The sequence below is a fragment of the Ilyonectria robusta genome (assembly GCF_021365365.1).
Source record: "Ilyonectria robusta strain PMI_751 chromosome Unknown BGZ61scaffold_18, whole genome shotgun sequence".
NCBI lineage: Eukaryota > Fungi > Ascomycota > Sordariomycetes > Hypocreales > Nectriaceae > Ilyonectria > Ilyonectria robusta.
In genome coordinates this window covers 716,228-732,340 of record NW_025764452.1, presented here as the reverse complement: position 1 = coordinate 732,340, position 16,113 = coordinate 716,228, and the positions used below count along the sequence as shown (strand labels likewise).

At 50.5% G+C, this 16,113-nt stretch overlaps 5 protein-coding genes across 5 annotated transcripts; all 5 read left to right on the top strand.

Annotated features, from left to right (window-relative positions):
* Positions 1 to 1,422: 1,422 nt before the first annotated feature.
* On the top strand, positions 1,423 to 5,992 carry BGZ61DRAFT_396321 (ABC-2 type transporter-domain-containing protein). The gene is made up of 5 exons (XM_046242953.1): positions 1,423 to 1,977; positions 2,037 to 2,308; positions 2,359 to 4,139; positions 4,194 to 5,098; positions 5,150 to 5,992. Exons 1-5 carry the CDS (start codon positions 1,441 to 1,443, stop codon positions 5,906 to 5,908), a joined length of 4,254 nt encoding a protein of 1,417 aa, XP_046100834.1. The 5' UTR covers positions 1,423 to 1,440; the 3' UTR covers positions 5,909 to 5,992.
* A 617-nt stretch (positions 5,993 to 6,609) lies between these two features.
* Positions 6,610 to 6,970, top strand: BGZ61DRAFT_551983 (uncharacterized protein; the record flags this gene model as incomplete). Its single annotated transcript, XM_046255517.1, has 1 exon — positions 6,610 to 6,970. The coding sequence occupies exon 1, from the start codon at positions 6,644 to 6,646 to the stop codon at positions 6,968 to 6,970; it is 327 nt and encodes a 108-aa protein (XP_046100833.1). The 5' UTR covers positions 6,610 to 6,643.
* A 196-nt stretch (positions 6,971 to 7,166) lies between these two features.
* On the top strand, positions 7,167 to 9,065 carry BGZ61DRAFT_590904 (uncharacterized protein; the record flags this gene model as incomplete). The annotated part of the gene is made up of 4 exons (XM_046256655.1): positions 7,167 to 7,430; positions 7,490 to 7,639; positions 7,687 to 8,646; positions 8,693 to 9,065. The coding sequence occupies 4 exons, from the start codon at positions 7,167 to 7,169 to the stop codon at positions 8,960 to 8,962; spliced, it is 1,644 nt and encodes a 547-aa protein (XP_046100832.1). The 3' UTR covers positions 8,963 to 9,065.
* A 608-nt stretch (positions 9,066 to 9,673) lies between these two features.
* On the top strand, positions 9,674 to 13,133 carry BGZ61DRAFT_457118 (uncharacterized protein). The gene is made up of 4 exons (XM_046246610.1): positions 9,674 to 10,052; positions 10,111 to 10,257; positions 10,313 to 10,799; positions 10,852 to 13,133. The coding sequence occupies exons 1-4, from the start codon at positions 9,715 to 9,717 to the stop codon at positions 12,883 to 12,885; spliced, it is 3,006 nt and encodes a 1,001-aa protein (XP_046100831.1). The 5' UTR covers positions 9,674 to 9,714; the 3' UTR covers positions 12,886 to 13,133.
* A 594-nt stretch (positions 13,134 to 13,727) lies between these two features.
* BGZ61DRAFT_481427 (uncharacterized protein) lies at positions 13,728 to 16,064 on the top strand (the record flags this gene model as incomplete). The annotated part of the gene is made up of 10 exons (XM_046249288.1): positions 13,728 to 13,763; positions 13,828 to 14,073; positions 14,139 to 14,341; positions 14,395 to 14,486; positions 14,540 to 14,710; positions 14,779 to 15,002; positions 15,121 to 15,198; positions 15,640 to 15,769; positions 15,853 to 15,920; positions 15,984 to 16,064. 10 exons carry the CDS (start codon positions 13,728 to 13,730, stop codon positions 16,062 to 16,064), a joined length of 1,329 nt encoding a protein of 442 aa, XP_046100830.1.
* Between the last annotated feature and the right edge of the window lie 49 nt (positions 16,065 to 16,113).

Here is a 16,113-nt window from a genome sequence, read left to right as displayed (position 1 = left end):
TTGAACATTTGCAAAGTTCCGTAGTCAATTAATCAATTATGTCTGAGTTCGTGGGTTGGACTCGCCGAACTGTTGTGTTGAGTGTCTCAATCTAGAGGAATGTTTTTAAGAAGATCCGATCGACTCAAGTGCCAAATCAAAAAACCCTTTGTCCACGAAAAGATTGTTTGATGGCGGTGATCTCAAATCTCTCCGTTCGAACAACTTTTCTCAGGCTGTAATCAAGGGTTTGTAAATTTCACATGGTATGTCCTCGAGATGGAGGAATGTGCAGACCTCAAATCAGTGTAACTCCATTGCGAGTTCAGAGATGGATGGGTGTAGGGTAGCTGGGTCTCGGTTGTCTGGGACAACTTGGGACATGACTCGTGGGCTTGACCAAATTACAGGGGTTCACAGGGCTGGGATGGGGTCGCTGATTCAGCGGGAGGTTTGACGGTTTGGACACTGCAAATACGAGTCCTCTGCAAACACGCAAGCCCCATGCGTTGAGTTAGAGCAGCCTGTTTCGGGGTGTTGTGAACTCCGTCGCTGAACTCCCGTTTGCGCTCCGATGCTGACGCTACGTCATAGCAAGAAAACAATCTGACGTAGCGGTTCAATCGAGAAGAACCATCACTGCATTAGAAGGCAAAAGAATCTCGGTGTCCGCGGCCATTGTTGACCGTCTGGACAATTCGACCAAACCGAAGCTATGACGTCGCCATCCCATCTGAGCGTCCAGGATGTTGGGAACAGCCCGTCGGTAAGCTCAAGGCCCCGACATACCGCCATCTAACACTGGTGGCGAGGCCAAAGAGCTGGCGAGACACCGTCTGTGGCCGCCGCTTTACCCCTTTCATCGTAGTCTCGCCAGTTCACAAAGCTAAGCTTGGATGCTAATTCTGTAGGATCTAAACCGCTTCCAGCCAATTGTTGCATTCCGTCCGGCCTAGAACAGGGTGGTGCCTGCGCCAATCTACCACCATACCTGTGTCAATCTGTCGCGGTAGCTGTCGGACCCGATAGAGGCCCGTCGCCGCATCATTGCCTTAATGCCGGCTCCGCAAGACGAGTGCCGATCGATTAAGATGACATAGGAGTGTGCTTTGACAACACTGCCTGAAGGCCATTAGACTATAAGACAACGAGAGAGACGCCCCATCTCCATAGATCTCTTCAACACCAGTTCCTCTTGACTCTGTCATCAGATCGATATACCGATCTCGACAGCCAGACCTGAGGAAAGCGACACCTCCCATTTCCACAATGTTGCAACAACAACCTTCGTCCGAAACCCACCCAGAGGCAATCGAGCCTGCTGCTGGCGTGGGGAATGGTTCTCTGGCCGAATCGGCGCACACTCGGCCATCTACAGATACTCGTGACGACACCCTCGACATGGACGAGCCTAGATCCCTAAATCGAGACGCAAGCCAGATGCTCGAGGAAGATGAGAGAATGGAGCTGCGACGAATCGCGACCGTCATGTCGCAACGACGACGTGCTTCGCAAGCCATTGATCCGTCCGACAGCACAATCGGCCTGGTTGACTTGGCACTCGATCCGGAGAGCAAGTCTTTCGATCTCGCAAAATGGCTCCAAAACACCATGAACAACCTCCAAGAGGAAGGCATCAGCGTCAAACGAGCTGGTGTCGCGTACCAAAAGCTCACCGTCTCGGGCACTGGCGCGCCGCTTCAACTTCAGCAGACCGTCGGGTCGATGCTTCAAGCTCCGCTTCGACTGGGCGAGCACTTCAGCTTCGGCAAGAAGGAGCCCAAGACGATTCTTCACAAGTCAGATGGCATCTTGAGGAGCGGCGAGCTTTTGATCGTCCTGGGCCGTCCGGGTTCGGGTTGCAGCACGCTGCTGAAGACCATGACGGGCCAACTCGAGAGTCTGGGCATCTCGGATGAGTCCATCATCCATTACAACGGCATCCCGCAAAAGGAAATGATCAAGGAGTTCAAAGGCGAGACTACATATAATCAAGAGGTACGATTCGAACCATGATTCACAACTCATAGAGTCTTAAGCTGACAGCCACTGCACAGGTCGACAAGCATTTCCCCCAACTGACCGTCGGGCAAACGCTCGAGTTTGCCGCCGCGGCGCGAACACCGTCGAATCGCATGTACAACATATCTCGAGAGGAATTTCGAACGCAGGCGGCAAAAATCGTCATGGCCGTTTGCGGGCTCACTCACACGTACAACACAAAAGTCGGCAATGACTTCATCCGCGGTGTTTCTGGCGGAGAACGAAAGCGCGTCAGCATTGCTGAGATGATGCTCGCTGGATCTCCGCTGGCTGCGTGGGACAACAGGTAAACACTCCCCAACTCTCAAATTCACTGGACGGAGCTGACATGAACAGCACGCGAGGCCTTGATTCCGCCACGGCCTTCAAGTTTGTCCAGTCGCTGCGACTGGCCGCCGACCTGGGAGGCAGCACGCATGCGGTTGCCATCTACCAGGCCAGCCAGGCCATCTACGACCTGTTCGACAAGACCGTAGTGCTCTACGAAGGCCGCCAGATCTTCTTCGGACCCGCCCAAGCCGCACGCCCGTACTTTGAGAAGATGGGCTGGCATTGTCCCCAGCGCCAGACAACTGGCGATTTCCTCACCTCCGTGACCAACCCGCTGGAGCGTACCGCCAGTCCGGGCATGGAGAACAAGGTCCCCCGAACGCCCGAGGACTTTGAGAAATACTGGCTCCAGTCTCCCGAGCACGCAGCGCTCCAGCGAGAAGTCGAGCAGTACGAGGAAGAGTTTCCCGTTGACGCGAACGGCCACCACATCGCCGTGATGCGAGAAGGGAAAAACACCCGCCAGGCGAAGCATGTCCGTCCCAAGTCCCCTTATATGATCAGTCTTCCGATGCAGGTTGGCTTGACCACCAAGCGGGCTTATCAACGCATCTGGAACGATCTATCCGCTACGGCTACGTCCGCCTTCATTTCATCTGTCTTGGCTCTCATCATCGGCTCGGTCTTCTACGGCACCCCGAATACCACAGCCGGCTTCTACTCCAAAGGATCGGTACTCTTTCAAGCCGTCTTGCTCAATGCCCTGACTGCTATTTCCGAGATCAACAGCCTCTACTCCCAGCGTCCGATTGTGGAAAAGCATGCCTCGTACGCATTCTATCACCCCGCTGCAGAGGCAATTGCCGGCATTGTTGCGGACATTCCTATCAAATTTGTGACAGCAACCGTCTTTAATATTGTGATTTACTTCTTGGCTGGCCTTCGACGAGAAGCGGGGGCCTTTTTCCTCTACTTTCTGGTCTCCTACATCGCAACCTTTGTCATGAGTGCAATCTTCAGAACGCTCGCGGCAGTTACGTCAACAGTCTCCAAGGCCATGTCGCTTGCTGGAGTCATGGTTCTCGCCTTGGTCATGTACACTGGTTTCGTCATCACCGTGCCGCAGATGCACGACTGGTTTAGCTGGATCCGATGGATCAACCCCATCTACTACGCGTTTGAGATGTTGATCGCAAATGAGTTTCACGGGCAGGAATACGATTGCGGTACATTTGTCCCTCCGTATTCACCGCAAGTGGGAGACTCGTGGATCTGTTCCACGGTTGGTTCCGTTGCCGGGCAGCGATTTGTTTCCGGCGACACCTTCATCGAGACCAACTACGGGTATTACCACTCTCACATGTGGAGGAACTTTGGAATTCTCCTCGGGTTCCTGTTCTTCTTCATGATTGTCTACTTCGTCGCCACTGAGCTCAATTCGACCACCAGCAGTGCTGCAGAGGTCCTGATCTTCAAGCGCGGCTCTGCCCCAGCAAGTCTCAAGAACGGAACCAACGTTGATGCTGTGCTTGATACTCCTGGCGGAAACACCGGAAGTCCCGCAGGTGCCCTGGAGTCAACTCAGACCGACATTTTCACCTGGAGAGATGTCAAATACGATGTCAACATCAAGGGAACTCAACGGACGCTGCTGAATAATGTTTCTGGATGGGTTAAGCCTGGAACCCTTACTGCTCTTATGGGTGTCAGTGGAGCTGGCAAGACTACGCTTCTTGATGTGTTGGCTCAGCGGACTACGATGGGTGTCATCACCGGTGACATGTTTGTCAACGGCAAGCCGCTAAACGCCAGCTTCCAGCGCAAGACCGGCTACGTCCAGCAACAAGGTAAGTCATTAGTTGTGCCTCGATATCGTCCAAGTTCGTTCTAACCCGTCCTAGATCTCCATCTCGAAACAGCCACTGTCCGCGAGAGCCTCCGGTTCAGCGCCATGCTCCGTCAACCAGCAACAGTAAGCAAAGAGGAAAAGTACAGCTATGTGGAGGACGTCATCGACATGCTTAACATGAGAGACTTTGCCGATGCTGTTGTTGGTGTCCCCGGCGAAGGTCTCAATATCGAGCAGCGGAAACTACTTACCATTGGTGTTGAGCTCGCGGCCAGGCCTAAGCTCCTCATCTTCCTCGATGAACCTACCAGCGGCCTCGACTCTCAGAGTTCTTGGGCTATCTGTGCTTTCCTTCGCAAGCTCGCCGACGCAGGCCAGGCTGTTCTCTGTACTGTTCACCAACCTAGCGCCATTCTGTTCCAGCAATTCGACCGCCTGCTTTTCCTCGCCGCCGGCGGAAAGACAGTCTACTTTGGAGACATTGGGTCGAACTCCAGAACCCTCCTCGACTACTTTGAGAGCAACGGAGCCCGCCAGTGTGACGACGAGGAGAACCCCGCCGAATACATGCTCGAGGTCGTCAATCAAGGGACAAGCTCAAACGGCCAAGATTGGCATAGCATCTGGCTGGGCAGTCAGGAGCGAGAAGCAGTCATGCAGCACATTGAGCAGATTCATGCCGACAAAGCCCACTCTGGCGTGGATCAGGAAGAAGCCGGTGCCGACTCGGAGTTCGCAATGCCTTTTGGTGTACAGGTTGCAGCGGTGACGACACGAGCCTTGCAACAATACTGGCGAACGCCCAGTTATGTGTTTGCTAAATTTCTGCTTGGCCTTGCCGCCGGACTCTTCATCGGATTTTCATTCTACGACACAAAGGGCACGCTGGCCGGCATGCAGAATGTCATCTTCGCCATATTCATGGTCATCACCATCTTCTCGACCATCGTGCAACAGGTATGCATTTCATCCACATCGTATCTCGGGCCACACTAACCGCTGTTGCAGATTCAACCCTACTTTTTGACACAGCGCGCCCTCTACGAAGTCCGTGAGCGGCCGAGCAAAGCGTATTCGTGGAAAGCATTCATGATTGCCAACGTTTGCGTTGAGATCCCTTACCAGATCGTCACTGCCATCATCATTTACGCCTGTCTCGTCTACCCCGTCGTTGGAGTACAGAGCTCTGCACGACAAGGGCTTGTCTTGCTCTTCATGATTCAGCTGTTGCTCTACGCATCCTCTTTTGCGCAAATGACCGTGGCCGCCCTCCCTGACGCGCAGACAGCCTCCGGCATTGTTACTCTTCTGGTGCTTATGAGCCTGACGTTCTGCGGTGTCTTGCAGACGCCCGATGCTTTCCCAGGCTTTTGGATCTTCATGTATCGCGTCTCGCCCTTTACGTATTGGGTCAGCGGCATTGTCTCGACGCTGTTGCACGACCGGCCCGTTGAGTGCTCTGTCGACGAAACCTCCGTTTTCAACCCGCCGCAAGGTCAAACCTGTGGCGAATATCTCTCTGCCTTTTTGAGCGAGGCTGCCGGTTCACTACAAAACCCGGAAGATACCGAACAGTGCCGCTACTGCTCATTAACCGTCGCAGATCAGTATCTTGCGGGGAACAAGATTGTTTACACCGAACGATGGAGGAATTTCGGAATCATGTGGGCCTTCATTTTGTTCAACGTTTTCATTGCTGTGGTGACTTACTACGCGTTCCGAGTCAAGACATGGAACTTCAAGTTTGGAAAGAAGAAGACGGCCTGAGACAAAGAGTGTCGCGGGCAGCACTCATTAATTCAATAATAATTAGATCCTGGAGCAAATAGAACTGGAATTTGGTTTCTTCTGTTAATAATAATACACATTCAATCTTAGTCCTCTTCATGGCGTTTTCGGATTGATTTAACTCAGCTTGCTTGGTGTAGACCAGAAATCTTGGGGCAATTTCTCAACGCAAATACTTCCATCAATGATCCATTTCCCCGTCCTGTAAGATGCACATCCTTAGGCATAACCGACAACACCAAATTATGCACATTCGTTGCACATCTCCCCAAAGCTCCATCACTGCACATCAATTGCCCTTCCAACATGCCTCATTAACCACTCGTACCATTGTGGGCCTGAAGTGACGTGCCCCAGCCTTCACCTCCTGTGAGATATTAGATCGCCCCACTGTATAATCAAATGTCAAGGCTTTCTGAGTGCTGAAAAGTCCAAAAAAGAGAGTTCGCAGATGGAGAAGACTAGTTTGTAGTTGAGACGCCTAATTCCTTGGTCTATGATACGGGGATGGCAGAAATGTGTCCATTTATTGCGGTCTCGTCGGGTGTTGCAGAATGATGCTACTGCAGCTTCATCCTGAAGGATTCAAATTCGCTGAGTCAGCGTTACAGGTCATATCTTCTCAAACTACCTTCCCGCTGCTGTCTGCTCCTCTCAACGGAAAAGCCGCAAGTCAGACTCCAATTGACGCGATTCCATACCTTGTTGAGCATCATGGCGCCAACTAGTGACTTCAAGATCATTATCGCTGGAGGAGGCATTGCTGGCCTTACACTCGCAATCCTGCTTGAGAAGTTCGACATTGACTATGTCATCTTGGAGGCTCATGACGATATAGCGCCCCCGGTGGGCGCCAGCATCGGAACGATGCCGAATGGTTTGCTCATCTTCGACCAGATTGGCTGCTACGGCGACGTGAGAGTGGTAGCACAGACTGGTGAAATCGGCAACCTGAACATTCGTGCCAGCAACGGCACGTCTATGGCCTTTACAGATCATGTGCTTGGCCACTTGGAAAACCGGTTAGTCGAGCTGGACTAATCGTGGAACTTTGCTGAGAAACGCTAGACACGGGTATCCGATGATCTTTTTCGACAGACAGTGGCTACTAGAGGTGTTGTCTAACAAAATACAACACAAAGATCGTGTTGTGCTCCGGAGCCAGGTCCAGAGGATTGAAACCAGCGAATCTGGTGTCTAGGTCTCGACTCAAAATGGCGAGACCTATCACGGCACCATGGTTATCGGAGCCGATGGAATACACAGCGTTGTGAGAAGCGAGATGTTGCGCATCGCAGGAGAGACTCAGCCAGGATACTTCCCCGCTGGAGAAGAGGATCGCGTCCCTTGTTACTACCAGTGCAGTTTCGGCATTGCGCAGACGGTCACCGGCTGGCCGCAAAACGAACAGTGTTTCACCACCGAACACCATAAGGCATTTCTCGTCTGTTCTGGCCCAGACGACCGAGTTTACTGGTTCCTATTTGTCAAACTGCCGGAGGTAAAGTACGGCAAAGGCATTCCGAGATATTGGAAGAAGACGAAGCGCTGTTCGTAAAGGAACACCAGTCCTTGTTAATCACGGAAACCCTCACTTTTGGCCAGGTCTTTGCCAAACGCATAACGTCAACTCTGACGCCACTTCATCAAGTGGTTTTTGAGAAGTGGTTCTTCAATCGCCTGTTGCTCATTGGAGATTCAGCGCACAAGGTAAGATTCACACAGAGAGTTGTGGTCCATCACTAACTAGCTTGCAGCCAAATCCAATCAGTGGAATGGGAGCCAACGGCGCAATGGAATCAGTTGCCGAGTTCGTCAATGCTTTGCTCGAGAAGAGAGACGAACGAGCAGAGGGCCTCAGCGGCCTCAGCACGGAAGAAATCAATGCCATCTGCCATAAGATGCAAAGCACCCGCCATGATCGAGCCAGACGCACCGTCTCCGCATCGAAAAACATGCAAGCTCTTCTGGCATTTGAGAAGCCCGTCATCTCTACGCTCGTATGGCGTGTTTTTGGACCACTCACTGGCGACGATAGCCCTTTGCGAATACTGGGCGGGAGAACTCTTGCAGGCTCGCGTATTAACAAGCTCCCTATTCCGTCTCGGCTGCGTGCGGTGCCATACCATCATGAACTTCCCGCAAAGCCTCTCACAAGTGGGCGAGCGGCCCTTGTTCGACTGCTGTACACCGTGGTTATGGGTCTTCTGTTTTGGATGTCATTTCATACAGTACCATTCTGTGAGGGAACAGGCTGTGAAGACATCGAATCTGTCAAGACTGCCGTGCTTGGAATTGGCGGGACCGTCGACACACTTGCGTCTTTCATGCGTCATCCACTGCTCAAGTCTGACGCGGTTTCCGTGCTGCCATTTGTCTACCTTCTATCCCAGTCAATCTCGCCCCTATTGATATACACAATCGAGGGATATAGAGCTGGCAACGAGGGCACGCCATCCGCTTTCTCGTTTCCATACACGGTTGGCCTGCAAGTCTTCGGCATATGTCGAGCACTTCCGCTGCTTGCCATTTTAACAGTCTCTCTGCCGTTTGATGCGACCGCGGGCCGCTTTGTCGAACACAACGTGGGAAAATCCCTGGTGCCAGCATTGGCTTTCGGTTATGTTTTTCCAACGCTCATGATGCTGGCGCCACTAGTCAATCTCGAGAACCTCAACACGTGGATGTGGGCGGGTTTGTCACCTCTACTGCTTCCGGTTTTAACGACTTGCACTCTCTTCCGCATTCGGATACTGTCAACAGAATCGCAAAAAGTCTTACCTCGACCGTTATACAATCCCGGATGTCCCGATTTTACAGTTCGCATATGGTTTTGCCTTTGCCATCCAAGCCACTGCGCATTCGGCAGCACTATTATATGGTTACTTCCACCTGAAGATGTTTACTGCAGGTGTTTCTAGTGCGGAGAGCGACGGAACTCTGGGGGTGTTGAAATCCTTCTTGAGAAGCGACGCCGTGTTAGCTGCAGCTACTATTTCGATTCACAACTTGTATGCCGTTTGGGACCTGTGACGTTCGGGATACACGACAACCCGCGACGCATTTACGACCTGTTCCAACATACTGCTTGGCCAAGTCAATGCTGGCCCAGGAGCGACTTGGGCTGGACTTTGGAGCTGGCGGGAAAGTGTCATCTCGGGGCTTTCTGTTCGTAATGTTAGGTGAGGCTTGCCAATTGTGTCATTGCTGCGATTCCACTTGGATTAGTTCTGCGATGGCTCGTGTGTTCAGAGTGAGCGACAAGCTTAATTGGGCTATGTCAGTGAAATTTTTCTCGCGTTATTTACTCTTCCAACGCTTCTATTCTTTAGCCCGGGAGTATAGCGTCAGTTTGGATTATGCAGCCTGTATAGATGAGATGGTGGCGGGGAGGTGAGATGCCAATTCGCAGCGACGGATTTCGAATCCCTTGGCATGTCCTCCGTACTGGCAACTGAATTGACTCTGGACGCTAATAATAATCCATGATATTTACCCACTGGCGGCTTCCTTACTATCTGGGCTATTAGTGCCATAATTGGAGTGCGTCAGATCGTTTCATTTCAGTTGCATTAGCTACATCGTCACTTTCATGCCCCAGAGGAGGCTGGTCGAAGTGAGAAATGCGGGGTGATAAGAAACGAGCAGGGATGCGAACTGGCGCCAAATGAAACAAGCCAGGCTGTGTTGAGTGCCAACTGGCCACAAATATCATCGTGTGGGACGACGCGTCTTTAATAATCTCTCCGCGACAAAACACATGGCACACAACCACTTCTTTCGCCATGGTATCCAGTCAGAGGCCGATCCAGCGCCAACTGATGAAGAAATACAATATTTGTTTCGATGGCCCAATTGACTCCATCCGCAACCCTCGCTGGCCGAGCAATTGCGATCCCATCTTCCAGCACATCCGCCAACTTGGCAAAATCGACTTTGAGCACTATCGCGACAGCATCAGCGCGGATGTGCACCACCATCCCTGGAGAGAACAGGTTCAGCGTCGAGCGAGTCGCGTCGCGGATATTGCAAAACTCTGTCTGGAAGGACGGAAGAATGAGGGTGGCTGGCGTTTGGCCTTAGAGCCCGAGATTATGGCACGATTGACCGTCGAGGTTGCATGGTGAGTCGATGGTTTAACACAAGACGATGCATTTGGGATTGTTTTGTTGACTTTATAGTCAAAAATGTCGAGGTAGGCTTTGGCGATCTGAGCAAGAAGTTGTCTCCAGCAACTCCCAAAACGAAACCTCAGCAAACTCCCTCGGTGCCCGTCAAATGAGGCGCCAGCCGTGCAAATGCGACCCAAGCGGCTACGTTGATAGTGTGTAAGTTGAAAATCCCCTTAAATTTGGCCTTGGATATTACTGACTCTGAACGTAGTCGTGATCAGGGAATAAACCCTCTCTTCGACGACAGAGTAGATGAGGGAATTGTCTACCCTCCCGAACTGCAACGCGACCTCCCAAGCCGTGAGGACCGTCCAGACAGAGTGTACGGGCTTCGAGTCACCAGTAGGCTCGAGCGTCTATTACTCAACGCAGAGGAAAACCCAATTGCTTCCAAGGCGAATTCGACCAACGATGGGCTGAGGAGTAGCCCCTTCAAAGTCGACGGAGACCCGATAGTTTATCCGTTCCTCATCATCGAGGCAAAATCCGAAAAAGGCGCAGATTCATTCACCGATATACAAGTTCAAACTGCTTTTGCCATTCGAGAGCTGTTGTCTCTCCAAGAAGAGCTAGCTCAAGCAGCTGGTGAGGGCACCGAGTGGGACGGTGGTCCTCTTGTGTGGTTTCTCTCATATAAAGGCGAACTATGGAGAGTATGGGCTGCATACATTGAGACTGAAGGCGAAAAAAAGTGTTATGTAAGTGATTTCTGTTGTCACTACTCTCATTATGGTTACTGATTGTTTTTAGAGAGTCGTGAGACTCTGGGAAGGCGGCCTTGACTCTCCAGAGAACGCACTACAGCTCCTCCTCATTATCGACTACATAGTGGACTGGGCTCGCGACATTTACCGCGAAGGTGTTGCCCGAAGTTTGAAAAAGCTTGCGCTTCACGATTCTAAGAGCCTGGCGTACGACTCAGATATTTTCTCATTGGCAGAAGATGTTCAAGATTGGGTGGTTGCCGACGACGAAGGTGATGAAGTAGACCTGGTCGAACCTCAATCGGCCGCTGGGGACCTGCTTCGCGCGTTTGACAGCCAACACGGCGTGTTTCGCGATGCCCGTTTTATCCGAACGCGGTTCATTGGCCTGTATGTCACCGAGGAAAATTTCAGACATCTGATTTATTCAGCCCCGTCCAACGATGCAGCAAAGAAACTTGCAAAGTCTCTTCTTGAAAGCCTCGAAGAATCCTGCAGAATGAGACGAGACATGCTCGATGATCTCGAGGTCTCTTGGACAGATATGGATCGCCACGGAGCCGATATGATTGCCCCGGATGCGATCTTCCTGGTCGTCGCCACTGCAGTGTCGTATTTCACACCAGACTGGGAGCAAACAAGAGAGTTGAGTTATTTGGCTATTGCAGACACTGTCATAGACAGGCTATTCAAGATTGCCGACGTAAAACGCCCACTTAGCCTGGCATCGTCGCGCATCCCCCTGGTTACGTCAATGTCTTCGTTCCGAGAGGTTTTAAAACGGTCTGCTGCAGATAATCTGTCCGCATGTGCGTCACGATTGTGCATTTATACTGGACACTTTTCCACTATTGCGAACTGCTCAAGTACCTCGTGGGTGTGGAAGTCGTTGCCTTCAGAGCAGCCCAACAATGGGAAAAGATCGCAACGAGAGATGGTGGTCAAGGTTGGACCACGTTCGAAGGCGCGGGAGTTTGTTTATGCTCTCTATTTGAAACATAGGGTCGGTCGAAACGAGCCAACGTCTCCCATATTTCGGCTGTCGACTAGATTGGACGAGTTGGCGCCACCCCAAGAGTTATCCAAACGTCCCGAGCTGCTGTCAGAGGACGTGTGGCACTGTATCAACTTGATTCCAAGTCTACGCAACCAAGGTCTCATCTTTGCCTTGTCCGAGCAACCTGACAGGGCTACACGGAAGACAGATATATGCGTATTTGTTATGGATCCCTCCATTGTTACGGGCGGCTTGCTGCCCCTTGAAATACTTCGTCGACCAGGTTGGCACATGCGTGTAAAGAGATTTGACAACAGACCTGGTTGGGATAGAGGATGGAATTTGAAGGGAATCGAGAGCAGTGACAAGACCATCACTACAAAGATCGACCAGTTTGTCAAGCATCTACGAAATGCAGAACACCGACAATCTACACATGACTTATTCAAGTCGAAGAAAAAAACAAAATGGGAAGTTCTTACAGACGGAGTGAGGTTATTTAATGGACTGGCCAAGTTTGAATTCGACACCGACGTACCGTACCGACGCCATACATGGAGAGAAGCAACCGAGGTTCCTCACTTGCCTGTGCTGGATACGACCAAGAAGGAGAGTCCTCACTTGACCGTTTGGGATGCGACCAAGAAGGAGAGTCAGCCGGAATACATTGTCATCGACGACGAAGATGACGACTCTCATAAGGACCAAAGAGCCGATAAAGACAAGCCAATAACACCAATCAGTTCCCAAGCAACCACAAACTCCCAGAAGTCGCTTTGGCTCTCCCGGCCAGAGCTCAGACCCGGTGTGGGAGGAAACTTGGAACAACAGACACACGATGCAAGGAACATAGCCCGTATACCTAGCCCAAAAAGGAAACAAGACCTCTTGGATGAGAGGGAAGACCCGCGGCGGAAAAGAGTTCGGGAGACTGGTCAAGAGAACGATGAGGCCGGGACGTCAGCAGAAGGAGCACGAAGAGGGTTCAAGCGGACTTTATCCGTAGCTGAACAAACGTTTGAGAGAGATTTTCTCGGCGACGAGGAGTATGAGAGAGTGATACAAGGGAAGTCACTACCTTAGATCATTATTTGTACCCGAATACCACTTGTCCCATCAAGGGAACCACTCCTTACTTCTGTACCCAGTCCAGCGCCAAGGTTCGTGTACTGTTGCATTGGGATCCTAGTTTGCCTTCATCCTTCATCACAGAGACGTCAGAGGGACCTAGCGGCTAGAGTTTGAGCCCAAGTCTAACCTTGAAGCTCTTAGCTCTTACATCTCCCTCAACCCAACTGCTGTGTTAGCAGCCTTAGCTCTGTCGGCTTCATGGACTAGCGGAGCTATCCGGAGGTCCGGGAGCCTGTCTACATTGGTGTCATCGCCTTCACCTTTAAGAGCGAATCCAAGACTATCATTTCAGGGGAGGGAATAAAGACATTTTCATGACTCCCATCCCCGCTTCCATGGTTGAATACATCATATACCCAACGCAATGAGACCATGTTTTGAGATTTGCGCAGACTGCGCCCTCGGAACTCAACCAGATGTTCTAATGTCTGAATCATCATGTTTCTCCATATGTTGCACTGACCCCTTGCATTCGAAGAGGGCTTAGAATGAATTCGCCCACGCCTCTTAGAAGAAACTTAGTCAAGCCACTCCAAGTCCCGACCGTCTGGCTAACCCAAGCAAGGTATATGGACCCATTCGGATGGGTTACTCAGGAGTTCACATTCTTGAGGCTATTCTAGTGTCCCCCCCGGCCGCACTATCCCATCATCGTCTCCTCACCACCGTCCTCACCACATCAGTGCCGGCGGATCACTGCACCACGCCCTGCGCAGACCCGTTGGTCAAAGATGCACCTATTTCGTGTTCTGTGAACTAGCTGCTTCGTGCATATCAACCGTTTCCTGGAAGCCATGGCTCAACGTGGCCCAGGGGCGGCGGAGCTTAATGTTTGTCACATCCGATCCAGCTACTCCCTGGTTTCCTCGTCCGTCATATCCTGATTTGTCCCAGGCTATAGGATTTCTTCTCCTTGCCATTGCGGCCGCAGCTATCATTGCCAGATTCTACCTCCGTATCAGAATCCAACGTCGAGGGTTGCTAGTCAGCGACATGCTTATATGCGCGGCATGGGTTTCCGGCGTCGTTACTACAAGTACGTCCTTTATCCTTATGCATCTAGGCGCCCTTCAGCCGGACGTCTTATTGGATCAAGGCAACTTCCCTGGAGATCGAGAAGCATTTAAGGCGGTTTTCAAAGTGAGTACCTCGTGTCGAGGTGCGACAAAATCTGTAAGAATTTGATAGTGGCTAACAACTGATAGACCATGTGGTTGACACAAATTGCCTTTTGGACGACATGTTCACTGTCAAAAGCAGAACTCCTTTCCATGTACCTGCAAATATTCCCAGAGTTTATGCAGAAAAGGAGGATATTTTTGTGGGCAACTATTGTTTATGTCGTGCTTGCCTATTTCATAAGCATAGTTTTGTTACTTTCAATTTGCGTCCCTATTAGCACATATTGGTAAGAAGATTCCCACACAACGCTTGTATTGTATTAATACAATCGAAATTTAGGGACCTAAAACCTATATCAACATGCCCCGTTGGACGGTTTCAAATAGTGTTCCATGCCACCAGCGCTTTTAATTTCTTAGGCAATCTCCTTGGTAAGGCCAAAGACAGAACCTGCTACGTTTCAACACAAGGCTAATATAAACAGTATTTGCCTTACCGTGGTTTATCATACCTGGGCTAAATATGAGGAGGACACTAAAACTTGGAGTGTATTGCACATTCCTCCTTGGGGTTATTGATATTGGGTTTGACATACTACGTTTTGCCACCATCCAATTATCACTGGTCCGAGCCGCGACTCCGATTACCTTAGTTGGTGAGTGTTGCAATACTTTTGGGACTTTATACAAAAGGTCTTGTGAATGGATGAGCTGACTGTCGTAGTACTATGGACCAATGTTGATTGCAATATTGCCGTTATCATTGCCTGTTTGCCGTCTTTAAGGCCCTATTTTAGTAACCCAAATGAGGGCACCGGAGAAAAGTGTGATGGGAAAGTGATATCTCTGCCAATTGGAGAGTCAGGAGGTGGGACAAAAAAGAAAAATTCTGTTCGTCAGAATTTACGAAATGAGACTATCGAATGCATTGGGTTCGAGGATGAGCGTGTGAGCGAAGGGAGAAGGAGCCATACTAGCGACGTTGAGTTGGTCCAGCTAAGGTCACGACGAGCAACTTGGGTGGTTTAGTGGCACGTTGGCATGATAAACTGTACAATCAATATAGACCCAGAACCGGATGAAATGGAAATATTTCAAGTTACATTTGAGTCGACGGCTGCGGAGATCTTCGATTCTCATGAATGTATGTTTAATCAGGGTATAATGGTCATAATAGCTGGTTTCATATTGATGTGTCCCGAGCCCTCACTTGAGTCCTTCCGTCTCCAGGCTAGCTGCTCAAATGGAATGACCTTGGTGTTTAATTAGCAGGCTCTATATATTTTAAGATGGGATTTCTTCAGACACGATAGAAAAGAGCGATTTCACTTGCGGGCGCTACATGCTATCTGCCCAATATGCAAGGTGGGGGTCTACCGTATCTTGCATGCAGCTACAAAGTAGCCTTTACCCTATGGCAAGCCATTACGTGGCACCGTCAGCCCTCTCCCACGTAGCCAGTTCAATTTCTGTCGCTTATCAACTCAGTGGGAAATACATTTATCCACAAAAATCTTGAGCATGAATTGTGGTAAATGGTCACTTTTCACCGCGTAGCCTTCGTCAATATTTATACGTGCCTCAGCCTCATACCATGTCAAAACCAAGTATCACCGTCACCAATCGGGATCTTCAGAGCCGAGGCTCTTTATCACTGGAAAAGGAGATTGTATTTGACCTTGAAAAGCCGGCCAATCTCTACTGCCTTTCGACGTGTGCGTGTTAGCTGCAGGACATTAAATATTGATACCCATTCATCAGATTCAGAACCACAGCGCTGATAATATGACTCAAGCAGGTGAAAACAATGCCGAGTCTCCACAAGGCCAATGGCGCGACCGTGATGGAACATTGAAGTTTTTACAAGTATGCACAATTTTAAAATGATATTCCATGTCTTGCAATGTCTGACTCTGACGGGTAACGCAGACCATTCCTAAGAGGGCATCGACGAAGGATTTGTCTGCGAAAGAGGTGTCTAGCGACCCACAATCACTGGTATTTATGTAGAGCTCTCTCCTCCTTATTGCATGTGTTGAGGATCACAAGCTAATAAACT